At 42.9% G+C, this 15,751-nt stretch overlaps 1 protein-coding gene across 1 annotated transcript in view; it reads left to right on the top strand.

Annotated features, from left to right (window-relative positions):
* The window catches only part of SH3RF3 (SH3 domain containing ring finger 3), a 371,189-nt gene that overhangs the window by 211,930 nt on the left and 143,508 nt on the right, over positions 1-15,751 (top strand). The window contains exon 2 of the mRNA XM_086701496.1: positions 431-706. Coding sequence (XP_086557622.1) covers positions 431-706 — 276 coding nt within the window. The remainder of the gene's footprint in view (positions 1-430; positions 707-15,751) is intronic.

Here is a 15,751-nt window from a genome sequence, read left to right on the forward strand (position 1 = left end):
GTTCAACATAGAGTAGTAGATGAGAATATTCCAGAGCCAGCCACCTGAGTGGGAATTCTGCAACCCTTACGGAGGTGAGGTTTTGAGCCAGTTACCTTCTCTCTCTCTGTGCCTCAGTTCCCTCACCTGTAATTGATGACAATTTAGCTCCTCCTTCAGAGTTCTTTTTGGCAGAGTGAGTTAGTTCCTGTGGAAGGCCCCCCTCTCATGTGTACTATTTGAGGGGGGACTGCCATTACAGGGACCATCTTGTCTTGGCAGGACCATGGGCTTGAGTATTCCCATACAGGGCATCTGTTCCTTTGAAGTACTTCCCACTCTAGAGCATTCTATATGTGCCCACACTGCATGGGAGCCCCTAACCTAGGCAGATCTAACCTGGCAGCAGGAAGGCCACGTTGAGTAACCAGATGCTATGTTTTGCTTTCAGACTCTTTCCCAGCTTCCCTATGGGAAAGCTCTCTACAGTTATGAGGGGAAAGAACCCGGCGACCTCAAGTTCAGCAAGGGCGACATCATCATCCTGCGGCGCAGGGTGGATGAGCACTGGTACCATGGGGAGCTGCACGGGGCTCATGGCTTCCTGCCCGCCAGCTACATCCAGTGCATCCGGCCCTTGCCACAGACCCCGCCCCAGGGCAAAGCACTTTATGATTTCGAGATGAAGGACAGAGACCAGGACAAGGACTGTTTGACCTTCACCAAGGTAAGGGAGGTCTCTGTGAACACTGCCACCCACCCTTCTCAATTCCCACCTTTCTGCTGATTTGAATTCTGGCTCCTTCCCGAGACACACTCTCTCTGCTGTGCCTCTGTAAGTGGGGAGAACAGTTGTTCCTACTTCCCGAGTTTTTGTTCAGTGGAAAGAGATGGCACGCAGCCTGATAGGTAGCTCCATCTGAGAGCTGACAGGGGGCTCTCTGGGTAACAGACACAGGACCCTCTGTCACCTGAGTCATGGTGTCTCAGTGACAACTCAGGTACAAAGGCATGAAGTCTCTCCAGGACTTGCAGGCCCTGGGAGAGGAGGCTTATCAAGGAAGGCTGCTGCAGAGATCCCTTTTGGCTCACAGGAACGTGGTGGTAGGACCTGGAAACCAGCATGCCACAGCTGCATCCTCTGGAGTACCAGAGGGCAGGTGAGCAGGTGTGCTTAGGGCCAGGATTGTCTTGGAGAGAGGGACTCTGGTTGGTGACAAACTAAATAGCATTTACCAGCAGGATTGTCCTAGCAGTGAGATGCGGAGGGGCCTGGTTGTTAGTCATCCCTGGTCTCTGAGGTTGTAAAGCATAGAGAGACCTGAGGTGGGGCCCTCTACACCTTGATGTTCCCTTCCCAACCACAACTGACAAGCTCCATTCTCATCTGTGGGCATGCCTCCTTTCTTGTTTTCACTCTTACACATACTCCTCTCTGTGCTGGGCAAGCAGGGACTCCTAAAGCACTTATTTCTACCCAATGTCAATAATAGCAGTTGCTCTTTACAGCTTTCCCAGCACGCTTCTGCTGTATCTCAACTGCAAGGTGGTTGGAGCCAATCTTGCTGATGTTGGAACCAAAGCTCCATGAGACTGAATGTCACTCACCTGAGGATGGTGGCCTGGGCCTCTCCTTCTGCTTTCTGTGTTCTGTTTCCCATCTGTCCTGCTTCCCTCCCTCCACCCTAACCTTGTGAGTGTGTACACAGTTGTAAATAGCAGCTAGAACTATGAATCTTTGACTTTAAAGCCCACGTCCTTCCCACTTCTGAGAGGCCATTGTTATTTTCTTTCTCCCCATCTGCTTGGTACAGAACTTGGCTGTGGTACTGAGCTCTCTGGAGGGCTGCTGGAGTGCTGTGCACACCATTTTTGAGCAAAATTGGCATGTCCTGTGCATGGCTGCTATTTATGTCTTGTTCCATTGTTCAGACTGACAGTGAATAATCTATTTTTCATTCACGGATTCAACTCTTTCTTCCTTTCTTTCATCAAGGTGTTCTAATGTTAATTCTGATTGTCATCTGGCTGATGCAGCTTCCTGGGAAGCTGTATCCAGACCTTTTTCCCCCTCTCCCTCCTTCTCTCCCTCTCCATCCATCTCAGTCTGAGACCTAGAGTGGCAGGCTGTCTGGAGTGCAATGGCAGACAGAGCCCCCGCTTTGCTCACTTCTCTGCCCAGTGGACTCTGGACAACGTGCCCAAGGAGGAGAATGCCCTGGAGGCCTGTGATGCTCTGTACTCTCACTAGTGACCACGAGTAGGGACCCCCCTCAACCTCTTAGGTTCTTGTTGGGCTTTGCTAAGGAGACAGACTCTGTTACAGCTCTAGGCTTCTCTGAGCTCAGCTTGCTCCAGGGACAGACACAGCCATCCTTACAGAATAACATTAGAGGAGGCTATTTGAGCTAGGAGAGGTCAATTTTCATTGACCTCTGCAGAGCCCTAAAGCCCCCAGCCTCCTTTGATGTGAGCAAAGGCCTACCTTCACACCACCATCATAACTTGCTGTGTTCAATGAGCCTCTGCCTGGGACACTTGACTCCAGGGTGAATACCAGAGCCCACTGCACAAGAGGATAGGCATTTGCCCACCTATCAACAAGATGTGTCAGCCTCCAACTCTGCAGGGCACTGTGCTATACCCAGGGGACACAGACAGACCCGCTGCCCTCTAGAGCCTCAAGTGTAGTGGAAGAGGCAGGCAGTAGCAAGTCAAGAAATACGTGTTCAAAAGTCAGCCTCAGAGAGCAATGCTGGTAACCCAGGAGCCAGACTAGGTATTTAGTGAAGTCTCCAAAATATTCAATGATAGAGCTTAATGTTTGGTATTTCAAAAGAAATAGTAAAGTGTAGTCCTCATGGGGAAAATTAGAACTCAGGCCTCCTTAGACTCATTCTGTGGTTGGCACTGTTCTTAGTTATGATGATTGTGTCTGGGGTGTGAGCAGGCATCACTGTTGAGGTAGCTGCTGTGAGGGCTTCTGGGAAGATGATATTTGAGTTGAGATTGAGGAGCAAAGGTGCTAGGAACAAGAGGGTCTGGGGGTCTCTGGCTACATAATGTGATGCTGGCCCCATAGGAAGCCAAGCACTCAGGGTGTTTTTCATGGGCTTTTATCCCTTGGATCCTGCGGATTAAGGTGGACAGTTAAAGATACCCAGGCATGACTCCCAACGAAAATTGTTCTGTGACATCCACCCCCTACTATGTTCACATAACCTTTTCAGGAACCCCCACTTTTGCCCTCCTACTTGGATTAGGGCACAACCACGCCTACCAAGTACCTGTTCTATTTGCAGCTCTCACCTCTAAACGTCTTCAGACAAAGCCTCCGAAGGACATGGGTGATGAATCATGACTCTCTTCTACTCAGTTCATATTTCCTCTTACCCACACTGCTTGCCTGACATTTTCCTTCCATGTGCATCTGACCAGCTCATTTTTTCCCATGCCCAGGATGCTGGTTCCATTTCTGACAGCCTCCGTTCATATCACACCTCAAGTAACTCAGGGCTTGGCGTCCTCTGGGCTTGGCGTCGCTGCTTCAGACCAGTTTGGTTTTGCCTGCATGGAATGCTTTGTTGTTTGCGTGTGTTCCCCTCTGCAGTCAGCAAAGAAAGTGGGGTCTCTAAAATCCATGGATGGTGCTAGCTTACTTTTCAAAAGCATCATTGTGATGGGATTGGTTGGGTTTTAAAAGGCAGGAAGCAGCTGGATCAAAATATTTTCACCCTCGGCGTTGGCTTTTGAACAGTCCTGTTAAAATTGCATTAATTAAAGTCATTTAAAACCAAAGTCCTTGTTTCATTTAAGAAGAAAATGAGGGGCGCCTGGGTGGCGCAGTCGGTTAAGCGTCCGACTTCAGCCAGGTCACGATCTCGCGGTCCGTGAGTTCGAGCCCCGCGTCAGGCTCTGGGCTGATGGCTTGGAGCCTGGAGCCTGTTTCCGATTCTGTGTCTCCCTCTCTCTCTGCCCCTCCCCCATTCATGCTCTGTCTCTCTCTGTCCCAAAAATAAATAAACGTTGAAAAAAAAAATTTTTTTAAAAAAGAAGAAAATGAATAATTACCTTTTGTAAATCAGCTATAAAAAGCATATTTGATAACTTCTTAGTAGTCTCACTCCAAAAAGCTGGGCACGTGCAAATAGAGACTAAAGGAAAGAAGTGCACTGTGCCCAGCGAAGCTCTGCTGGCTGCTCTCTTCCAAGCTCTCATGTGAGGCTTTAATGCGTGCTGCCCTCCACGTGCACAGAGAGGTAATGGGTTTGCTGGGGAGGCAAGCTGGGTGCAGGGATCCCACACCTGGTGCACCCTTGGTGCAATTAGGGATCCCACGTGTGACCTTAGGAAAACACTCAACCTTGCTGGGCCACTTCATCTTCAGGGCCAGGACACAGATACCTACAGGGGGCTGCTGAGGGCTAAGTGATCTAAGTAAAGAGCTAAGCTTAGGGCAGCAGACAAGAGGGGACCTTGAACTCCTTTCTTTTTATGGAAGCTTACTCCATATTACCTTATTTTCAGTCAACTGCAAAATTCAGCAAATATGCATGGAGCCCTGACTATGCTATGTAAATTCCAGTTTACATGAGAACATTTTCCTCACCCTACCAGGGAGCTGTGCTGGATGTAAAGGGCCTGGGGCTGCCCTTTGGTGAATTCACTCTGTAATGCTCAGGAATCCTGAGAGGCCGTGAGATTTTCTCAGGTGGTGCCTGGCTGACCCCAGAGTCACTTTTGCACCCGGCTTACAGCGGGAACTTGAGGTTCTCTGTGTTGGACCAAACCCCATAGTGGGTGTGGCCACATGAGGCCACAGGACAATGGACAAGGGAACAGTTCCCTTCCATGCCTCATCTCACACCCTCCTCTAGGGCCTCAGGGATGCTCTGAGTTGGCAAAGAGTTGTGTAAAACACTGCCACACTGTTGAGGTCACCACAAGACCCTTCCATATGATCTTATTCTGCTGAATATTTAATCATCACTTCCCAAAAGTGTGGGACTTCTCTTTTATGAGAATGAACCCAGCATTAATCCTAAACTGTGTTCTTCTGATACAGGAGATAGGCTTAGATAAAAATTAAGTGTAGAAAGTTTGGGCTGTAAAGTCAGGTAAACAAGGATACAAATCATAACACTTTTTTATTATTACATGGTAGCTTTGGGACATTTGCTTAGTCTGTGAGTCTCCTTTTTTAACTGTACAGTGGAGTTGATAATAGGATTCAATGAGCAAAGGCATTAGAGAACTGAGCTCAAAATAGGCATTCGATAAATATTTGCTTTCTGTGCTCTGCTTACTCCCGTTTCAGGAAAAGGTGAAGTTTGGTCAGATACTTATCACTTTCTATGTTAGCCCAGAATGCGCACAGGAGAAAAAAACACCCTAAGACACACACTACTTGGAAAGCTGAGAATTTGTCTAGTGGGTTAGACACTTATATTTTGGTGACTCAATCTCAAGGGGGTGTGAAATCTCGGCCCTGGGTCAAGACTGCTGTCCCCATTGCTGGGCACCTGGGCCTTGGCATATCTGCTTTCTCCTGAGGGGCAATCTGAAAAGCTTTCAGGGCTAGAAAGACTCAGGAAGCTAAATGGGATGAGCCTCCGTGCAGCCTTCCTCAGAAGTTACCAAACAATGTCCGTCACCTTCATGGCTCCTGGCTCCCTCCTTCCTGTTGAGCAGTAGCCCTATAGTCACCTCTGAATGTCAGCTCCACCTGGGTAGAGGAGGCCCCTTTACTAAGGGGACCAAACCCGCATATGGAGGAGGTGGCTAGGAGGGCAGTGGCAGCCTGGGGGCTGCTGAGGGATGTCCTTGCCCAAGCCCTTGTTTGGACATCCAGGCAGGGGTCAGAGAAACTGACAGGGAATCTTATATATTTGAGGTGGAACATGGGGTGTGTCTGAAGCTTTGTCAGGAGATATCTTCAGACCCGTGCAAAATGTGAGCTCTTCCCTCAGGACTAGCCTCCCAACCAGTATGCCCTATCTGGCTCACTGTGGGCACCCCCAACTTTTGTACCCTCAGTGGCTGGAGTGTATGTACCCCACCTCTGCTCAGAAACCCCCTTGGCTTCCAGTCTCCTCAGAGCCAACATCAGAGTCTATACTGCCTGCAAGATCCTACCTGACCCAGCGCCCACCTCCTTCCCAGACTTAGTTCCAGTCTGCCTCTGGCTCACTCCACTCCCAGCCATGCTGACCTCCCAGCCCCTGTCCCTCCATCTGATCCTGCTGGCTCCCCCAGGACCTCTGTAGCTCTCCCCATGGCCTGAATGCCCTCCCGACCTGTCTTCACATCCCTCAGAGTGGCCCCTGCTGATGGAGTGCCCTCAACTACTACTCCACACCCCCATTTTCTCCTCCTGACAAGGTAGTATGTATATACTACAGACAGTTGTCTGTCTCATGGTCTCCTGGCTGGAGTGCAGGCTCCCTGAGGGTAGCCATCCTGCATTTACTAACTGCCTATCCCCATCTTGGGACAGTGAAGGGCACATAGGACTTTGAATACATATTTGACAGGCTGAGTACAAGCACTCTGGCTTGGCCTGAGCAAGAGGTAAGCTGTACTTGCTATGGATAGTATAAATTTATTTTTGTCCAGCCTCCTTGGTCCATTCATTCATTCATTCATCAGATGTTTATTGACACTAGATTGTGTTCCGGGTGGGCCAATGTGTGGGAACAGAGTCCCACCTTCAAATGCTCACAGCCCATAGTGGGAAGACCAGGAGAGGGATCATCACAGCACCTGAGCCTCTGCCCTGCTGGAGAGAGTGTGTATGTGTGCATGTGGTATGTGTGCCCCTGATGTATGTGGGTGTGGTGTGCGTGTGTGTGCATGTAGTGTCTGTGCCTGGGATGTGTGTGCATGTGTGTGGGGTGGTGCATGATGGGGAGAGCTGCAAGCACTGAGGAGGGCGTGACATCTGACCTCTGGCCTCTCCACTTCCACCTGGGCCCACCCTGTGGCTGCAGGCCAGACTTCCTCGAAGTGTGCATCTCTGTCCTGGAGCTTTGCCTTTCTGTGAGTGGTTCCAGGCCGCTGGCAGCCTCTGGAATTGAAATGGGGTGAGCAAGATGGGACAATGGGAGAAGGCCCCCTGACTTCTGGAACATCATGGCTCCCTAAGTCCGCAACAGCACATCAGGGGGTTAATGGCAGCAATGACTCTGTTAAGAGCCTCACCTAGAACTGCCCAGAGGAACAATTTTGTATTATTTCTACAACGAAAGGCTGAGGGAGTTTTTGAACTTTTCCCTTTTTAATTTCCATTTTTTCTGAGAAGCAGTGATTTTGGCACCCTATCTATGGCTGGCTTGCGTTCTGACAGGGAAGGACTCAATGACAGGGTCCCCAGTCATGCTGCAGTGAGAGGTGGCTATGCCCATGGCCGGCTGAGCAGGCAGCCAGCAGTGAAAGGATGAAAGGAAGGGCTCCCTCTGGTCTGGCTCACACTGCTTCTGGCTCAAACCACTTTGAGTGTGAGTGAAAGGAGAGTGGAAGCACTCGAGTGGCACTCCAGAAGTACCTGCTTGCTATTCATGGCCCTTCAGGATGTTTCTAGCTGCTTTATATGTGTTGTTGCCACACTGGTCATTTAGGAGAGGAAAATATTAGGTCCTCAGAGGTTGGTTTATCCAGACTTGCTGAAGGAACTCTCTAAGGTTTTCAGTGGACATGATATTTCAGGCTGAGCCCCTGATGTGTAAGCTATGACATTTATGGAGTTGTATTTCTGAAACAGTATTGAAGGACAATATGCTCAGCCAGTCACCTTCAGTGGCATCCAGAGGGCTTCTGTGTGGACACAGGCATACCACTCTCCCTGCTCTGCTACACAGCTTCTGTTCTTAACAGAGCCCCTATGCCTGTAGATAGTAGACTTTGGGCAAATTAGGTAAATGAAGTAGAAATGCAGTTTGAAGGCCCCTTTTAGATGGCATGACTACCATGGTACCTGAATCCTTTACATATGTATTACCCACTGAGCCTTGGGAAGAAAAGTGATATACTTTTTTAATAATCATGTTATGTTCATAGCCCAGCCTTGACATCATTTAGGACCACCCCGAGACCACCTGAACACAAAGGAGAGCCACTGTCGTATGAAAATGGCATTTGGTATATTTTTAAAGCTTGGAAACTTAGAGAGAAGAGTGCAAACAGCATATGGAAGTACAATGCCCCACATCAAGTAATAAGCACCTCACATGAAACATGTAAATGAAATTGAGTCATGCATCTGAAAGTGAAATGATGTGGTGGGAACAACTTTTTCTCCTTAAAATCCTCAGATGCTGCCATATTGGCCCAAAACTTGTCTGCCCCTCCTGACTATCAATGGTATAGATTTCGTTTACTCATCTACATCAAACAAGGGTTGATAAACCAGTGCTTGCAGGTCAAATCCTACCCACCTGCTGCCGTTTGTGTAAATAAAGTTTTATTGCCACACAACCAGACTCCCTCATTTACATGTTGTCTCTGGCTGCTTTCATTCCAAAACAGAAGAGTTGAATGTGTGACAGACACAGTACAGTCTCAAAATCCTGAAATATTGGTGATATGGCCCTTAGAAAGGTTTTCTGACCTATGACATAGAGCACAGCACTATGGAGACCAAGCACACAGTGGTTCCTTGTGCATCCCACTCAGCATGGCTTTGTTCTGAGGCCACCAGCATCCCACCACATTGAGTGTGACATGCAGAGGATGCCATTCTTTACAAAACAGCAAATGAAAACTCAGGTCCAAACCATGTAGATCAGTCTTGCCATTGTCCTATGAAAAGCCCTTGTAGTGTTTGAGGATGGAGTAATTCTCTATATTCCAAAGAGGCCACAGAGCAGGGATTTCACCCTTTTCTTGTCCTTCCTAAAGCACTGGCTCCAGCTTTTTGAAATATGACAGTAAATCATAGACCTGATGTGATCTACACATGAAAAAATGGTCATTGTTACCCTCGTCCTGCATTGGTGGCAAGAGAAGTTATTTCTGTTTGCAAAACACACCCGATCTCGTGCTGGTAGCTCTGGCATGCTAGAGTGAATTTTCTCATTGTCCAGCACTCATATGTTACTCTTTGGAGGTTGTCTCCATCGTGAGAGTTTGGTTTAGAGGCAGAGCTGTGGGAAACCTTTCTCAGCACTCCTGGGCAAAGTTAGTTTTTTTGTGTGTACGGAGAGTGACTGGCTCCCTGAACCCTCTATTCTCCCAGCCCAGTATCCCCAACAAGATTTATGCCAGCTAAATAAGAGTGTTATGGATCCTGCCACTGCCATGAAATCCCAGCCAGCTGCAGGACCAAGAATTGCACCCCCCACCGCCCCCCACCCAGCCACATCAATATTTGAGCCAGGTCAGAGACCTGCCACAAGGTACCACCAAACCAGAGCTGGGACTACATTGAATTGGCATCTGATGGGAAAATGGGGCTATGCAGGTTCCACTAACCTCACAGTAGCACACTGACAGAGTTGGATTTTGACCCCACTTACTGCATTATGCTGGGATTTCACTGTATGTACATTTTATTGGATACTGTCCATCTCTTTATAAGCAGACCTCCTCCACCAAGTGCCGATCTTTTCTTGGGAAGGGTCAGCTTCTTCCTCATGCCTGGCTCTTAGGGGATGCTTGCATATTGGTAGCCACATGAGGAACAGGTTGGCACTGTGTAACACTTGGAATGATGACAAAGCCCCTGGCCAGAGAGAGGACACTCATTTGGGAATAGCTCTCCCTTATGTGGAGCTGTGTTGGCTTCTCAGTAACTTGGAGCCCTTGGTGTGTATTCTACCCTCCCAGGTGACTCAGAATGAGTCCAGCTTTTCAGTGTGGTAATGATGCCAAAGCTGGAAGACAGTAACCATGCCCCCCACCCAGCTTTCTCATGTCTCAGGCTCAGTGATCCCACTTTCTTCTCTGGCTTTCTGTGACTTGATTTCAGAGTGTTCACATAATGGTTGGCTTCCTCAGTATGTGAAGTCCCTTTAGGGATGTGTTAAGACCAAATGCAGTACTCAAGGTGTGTTGTAACTTGTCTATACTTAAAAAAAACCTTTTAACCTAAATAAAGCATATTGCAACAGTAAGTCCACTAATCAAAATTGTGCAGCTTGATGGTTGGAAAGAAAATCCTTATACTCACTACCTAGTGGAGAGATGGTGGGATATTGGCATCCCAGTCCTTCCCTCTTCCCATGGCCCTAACATCATGGATGAGTAATGTCTGTTCTTGAAAATCAAATAAATGAAACATGCAGAGTATATTTTTGAGTCCAGTTTTGTGTTCTCTCAACATTACATTTGTACACTCCATCTGTAGTGTTGTAGGGTGCTATAGTTTGTTCATGTTCATTTCTCTGTGGTGCTGTTAGTTTTTTTTTTTTTAAATAGACTTAATTTGTAGAGCAATTTTAGTTTTACTCCTGAACTGAGCAGAAGATACAGAGATTTCCCATACAACCCTAGCCTCACACATGGACTGCCTTCTCCACTATCAGCATCTTTCACCAGAGAGGTACATGTGTTCCCATTAATGAACCTCTACTGATACATCATAATCACCCAGAGTCCATAGTTTACATTAGGGTTAACTCTTGGGGTTGTACATTCTGTGGGTTTGGACAAATTTATAATGACATGTATCTATCATTATGGTATCAAATAGAGTATTTTCCCTACCCTAAAAATCTTCTGTGCTCCACCTATTCACCCCTTTCCTCCCTACTCCCCAATCCTTGGCAACCATTGATCTTTTTATTGTCTCCATAGTTTTGCCTTTTCCACAATGTCACATAGTTGGAATCACTTAATATGTAAACTTTTCAGATTGGCTTCTTTCACATAATAATATGGACTTACATTTCTTCCGTGTCCTTTCATTGCTTCGTAACTCACTTCTTTTTAGCACTGGATAATACTCTGTTGTCTTTATGTACCAGTTTATTTATCCATTCACCTACTGAAGGACATCACTTGACTATTTCCAACTGTTAGCAATTATGAATAAGCTGCTATAAATATCTTATGCAAGTTTTTGTGTGGACATAAGTTTTCAACTCCTTTGGGTAAATACTGCTGGATTTTAAGGTAAGAGTATGTTTAGTTCTGTAAGAAACCACCAAACTGTCTTCTGAAGTGGCTGTATGATTTTGTTCTCCCATCAGCCGTGAATGACTGTTCATGTTAATCCACATCCTTGCCAGCATTTGGTGTTGTCAGTGTTCTGGATTTTGGCCATTCTAATAGGTGTGTAGTGACATCTCGTTGTTGTTTTAATTTGCATTGCCCTAGTGACATTTGACATGGAGCATATTTTCATATTTGTATTTGCCATCTTATATCTTCTTTGGTGAAGTGTCCGTTAGGTCTTTGGTCCATTTTTAAATTGGATTGTTTGTTTTCTTATGTTTTTGAGTAGGCTCCACACCCAGTGTGGGGCTTGAACTCACAACCCTGAGATCAAGTGTCATATGCTCTACCAACTGAGCCAGCCAGGTGCCCTTGTTTTCTTATTGTTGAGTTTTAAGAGTTCTTTGTATTTTTTGAATAATAGTCCTTTATCAGATATGTACTTTGGAAATATTTTCATGAGTCCATGTCTTATTTTTTATTCTCTTCACAGTGTATTTTGCAGAACATAAATTTTTAATTTTAATGATGCCCAGCTTATCAATTCTTCCATAGTCTGGTCTTTGATGTTGTATCCAAAAACTCATCACCAAACCCCAAGGTCATTTGGATATTCTCCTATGTTATCTTCTAAGCGTTTTATATTTTTGTGTTTTACGTTTATTCTGTGGTTCATTTTGAGTTAATTTTTGTGAAGGGTGTAAGGTCTGTGTCTAGATTCATTTGTCACATGTAAGTGTCCAATTGTTTCAGCACCATTTGTTGAAAAGACTGTCTTTTCTCCATTATGTTGTCTTGTTCCTTTGTCAAAGATCTGTTGACTGTATTTATGTCAGTCTAATTCTGGATGCTGTATTATGTTCCACTGATCTACTTTTTTATTCTGTTACCAATACCACCCTGTCTTCAGTACAGTAGCTTTAAGTAAGTCTTGAAGTTGTATAGTGTCAATCTTTGTTCTTCTCTTTCAAATTGTGTTGGCTATTTGGGTCTTTTGCTTTTTCATATAAATTTTAGAATTAGCTTGTCAATATCCACAAAATAACTTGCTGAGATTTTGAATGGAATTGCATTAAATCTAGAAGTTGAGAAAAACTGACATCTTGACAGTGTTGAGTCTTCCTATCCATGAACATGGAACATCTCTCTATTTTGTTATTTAATTTTATTCCTCAGAGTTTTGCAGTTTTCCTCATATAGCTCTTGTAGGTATTTTGTTAGATTTATACCTTAGCATTTCATTTTTTTAGGTGCTAATGTAAATAGTGTTGTGTTTTTAGTGTCAAATTCCACTTGTTACTAGTATGTAGAAAAGTGTTTAATTTTTGTATATTAATCTTCTATCCTGCAACCTTGCTATAATTGCTTATTAGTTCCAAGAGGGTTTTTTTTGTTGATTCTTTCAAATTTTTTACTTAGACAATTATATCATCTGTGAACTAAGACAGCTTTATTTCTTCCTTCCCAATTTGTATGCCCTTCATATCTTATTGCATTAGATAGGATTTCCAGTATGATATTGAAAGGCCATGGTGAGGGGGAAAATATTTTGCCTTATTCCTGAACTTTGTGGGAAAGCTTCTTGTTTCTCACCACTGTGATGTCAGCTGTAAGTTTTTTGTAAATGTTCTTCAGAAGCTGAGGAAAATTTCACTCCATTCCTAACTTGCTGAGAGCTATTTTTTTTATTATGAATCAGTGTTTGATTTTGTCAAATGCTTTTTCTGCATCTATTGATGTGAAGATGTGATTTTTCTTCTTCAGCTTGTTTATGTGATGAATTGCATTAATTGATTTTTTAATGTTGAACCAGAGTTGCATATCTAGGATAAATCCCATGGTCATGCTGCATAATTCTTTTTATACTTCGTTGGATTCAGTTTACTAATATTTTGTTGAGGATTTTTGCATCTATGCTTATGAGAAATATTGATCTGTGATTTTCTTTACCTGCTGTGTCTTTGTCCGGTTTCAGTATTAGTGTAACGGTAGCTTCATAAAATGAATTAGGAAGTAGCCCCTTATGCTTCTACTTCTGGAAGAGATTAGTAGATAATTTGGTATAATTTCTTCTTTAAATTTTTGGGAGAATTCACTAGTCACTTCATCTGGGCCTGGTGCTTTCTGTTTTGGAAATTTATTAATTATTGATTCAATTTCTTTAAAAGATACAGGCCTATTCAGATTGTCTATTTCTTGTATAAATTTTAGCAGATTATGTCATTAAAGGAATTAGTTCATTTCATTTAGGTTATCAAATTTGTGAGCATGGAATTGTTCATAATATTACTTTATTATCCCTTTAATGTCGAGGATCTATAATAATGTCCTCTCTTTCATTATCGATATTAATAGTTTGTGTCTCCTCTCTTTTTTTATTAGCCTGGTTAGAGGTTTATCAATTTTATTGATCTTTTCAAATAACCAGCTCTTGGTTTTGTTGATTTAATTTATTGATTTCCTATTTTTAATTTCATTGATTTCTGTTCTAATGTCTATAATTTCTTTTCTTTTACTTGCTTTGGATTGAATTTGCTTTTTCTTGTTCTAGTTTTCTAAGGTGGAAGGTTAGATTATTGATTTTAGATCTTTCTTTTTTTCTGATATATGCATTCAATGTTATAAATTTCCCTCAGCCCACAATTTTGGCAAGTTGCGTTTTTATTTTCATTTATTTAAAAAAAATTTAAAATTTCCCCTGATTTTTCTTTGAACCAAGTGTTATTTAGTATTGTATTGTTTAATTCCCAAGTATTTTGTGATTTTCCAGTTACCTTTCTGTTATTGATTCTAGTTTAATTCCACTGTGGTCTGAGAACCAACATTGTATGGTTTCTATTCTTTTAACTTTGTTAAGGTATATTTTATGGCCCCAAATGTGATCTATCTCGGTGAATGCTCCATGTGAGCTTGAGAAGAATGTATTTTTTACTGTTCTTAGATGAAGTAGTTTATAGATGTCTATTATATTCAGTTGATTGATAGGTGTTGTTGCCTTCAACTATGTCTTTAGTGATTTTTCTGCCTGCTGGATATGTCCATTTCTGATAGAGGGACATTGAAGTCTCCAAATATAATAGTGGATTTATCTATTTCTCCTTGCAGTTAAGTTAGTCTTGCCTGATATATTTTGACTTTCTGTTGTTAAATGCATATACATTAAGGTTTGTTATGTCTTCTTGGAGAATTGACTCCTTTCTCATTATGTAATCCCCTTCTTTATCCCAAATAACAGTACTTGCTCTGAATTATGCTTTGTTCAAAATTAATGTAGCTATTCCCACTTTCTTTTGATTAGTATTATCATGGTATATCTTTCTCCATACATTTACCTTTAATTCACATGTTATCTTTATATTTAAACTGGGTTTATTGTAAACAACATCTAGTTGGGTCTTGCATTTTGATCCACTGTGATACTCTTTATCTTTCAGTTTGTGAATTTAGACCATTGACTTTCAGAATGATTATTTGATATTTTTGAAATAATTTTTACCATATTTATTTCTGTTTTCTATTTGTTGCCTTTGATTTTTGTTCCTATTTTTGTCTTTTTTTTTCCTTTCTGTGGATTTAATTGATTCTATTTTCTCTCCTTTCTTAGCATGTCAATTATACCTTAAAAAAATTGTTAGTAGTTGCCCTAGAGTTTGCAATATATATTTTCAATTAATCATGTTCACTTTCAGGGGCACCTGGGTGCCTCAGTCGGTCTGACTTCAGCTCAGATCATGATCTCATGGTTCATGAGTTTAAGCCCTGCATTGGGCTCTGTGCTGACAGCTCAAAGCCTGGAACCTGCTTCAGACTCTATGTCTCCCTCTCTCTCTGCCCCTCCCCCATGTTCACATGCTCTCTCTCTCTCTAAAAGAAACATTAAAAATATTTTAAGAAAATAAAAAAACTTTCAAAAAATATCACACTATTTCACAGGTAGTATGAATACTCTGTAATAACAAAATAATCATAACTCTTCTCTCCTGTCTCTTATGTCATTCTGTCATTCCTTTCATTTATACATAAGTATATACATGATACACACACACACACACACACACACACACACATATATATGTACATAAGCATATGTAATCAAATACAGTGTTGCTACTTTGATTTTGAACAAACTATTCAGTTAGATAAATTAGGAATAAGAAAAATAAAAGTTTTATTTTACCTTCAGTTATTTCTTCTCCCATGTTCTTTTCTTTATATAGATTTGAGTTTTTGACCTACATACTTTTCTCTAAAGAACTTCTCACAAGGGCAGGTCCACTGGCAATAAATTCCCTCAGTTTTTGTTTGTCTGAGAAAGTCTTTATTTCTCCCTCATTATTGAAGGATAATTTTTCAGTATACTTAATTCTAGGCTGGTGGGTTTTTTTTTTTTTTTTTCCTCTCCATATTTGGTATATTTCACTCCACTCTCTTCTTGCTGGCATGGTTTTTGAGAAGTCAGGTGTGATTCTTATTTTTGCTCCTCTGTAAGTATGATATTTTCTCCCTCTGGTCTCTTTCACTGTTTTTTTATCTTTGATTTTCAGCAGTTTGATATGCGTAGGTAGTTTTTTATTTATTTATTTATTTTTCGGCATTTATCTTAGTGTTCTCTGAACTTCCT

This window comes from Puma concolor, chromosome A3 (assembly GCF_028749965.1).
Source record: "Puma concolor isolate L17-30 chromosome A3, mPumCon1.1.hap2, whole genome shotgun sequence".
Lineage (NCBI taxonomy): Eukaryota > Metazoa > Chordata > Mammalia > Carnivora > Felidae > Puma > Puma concolor.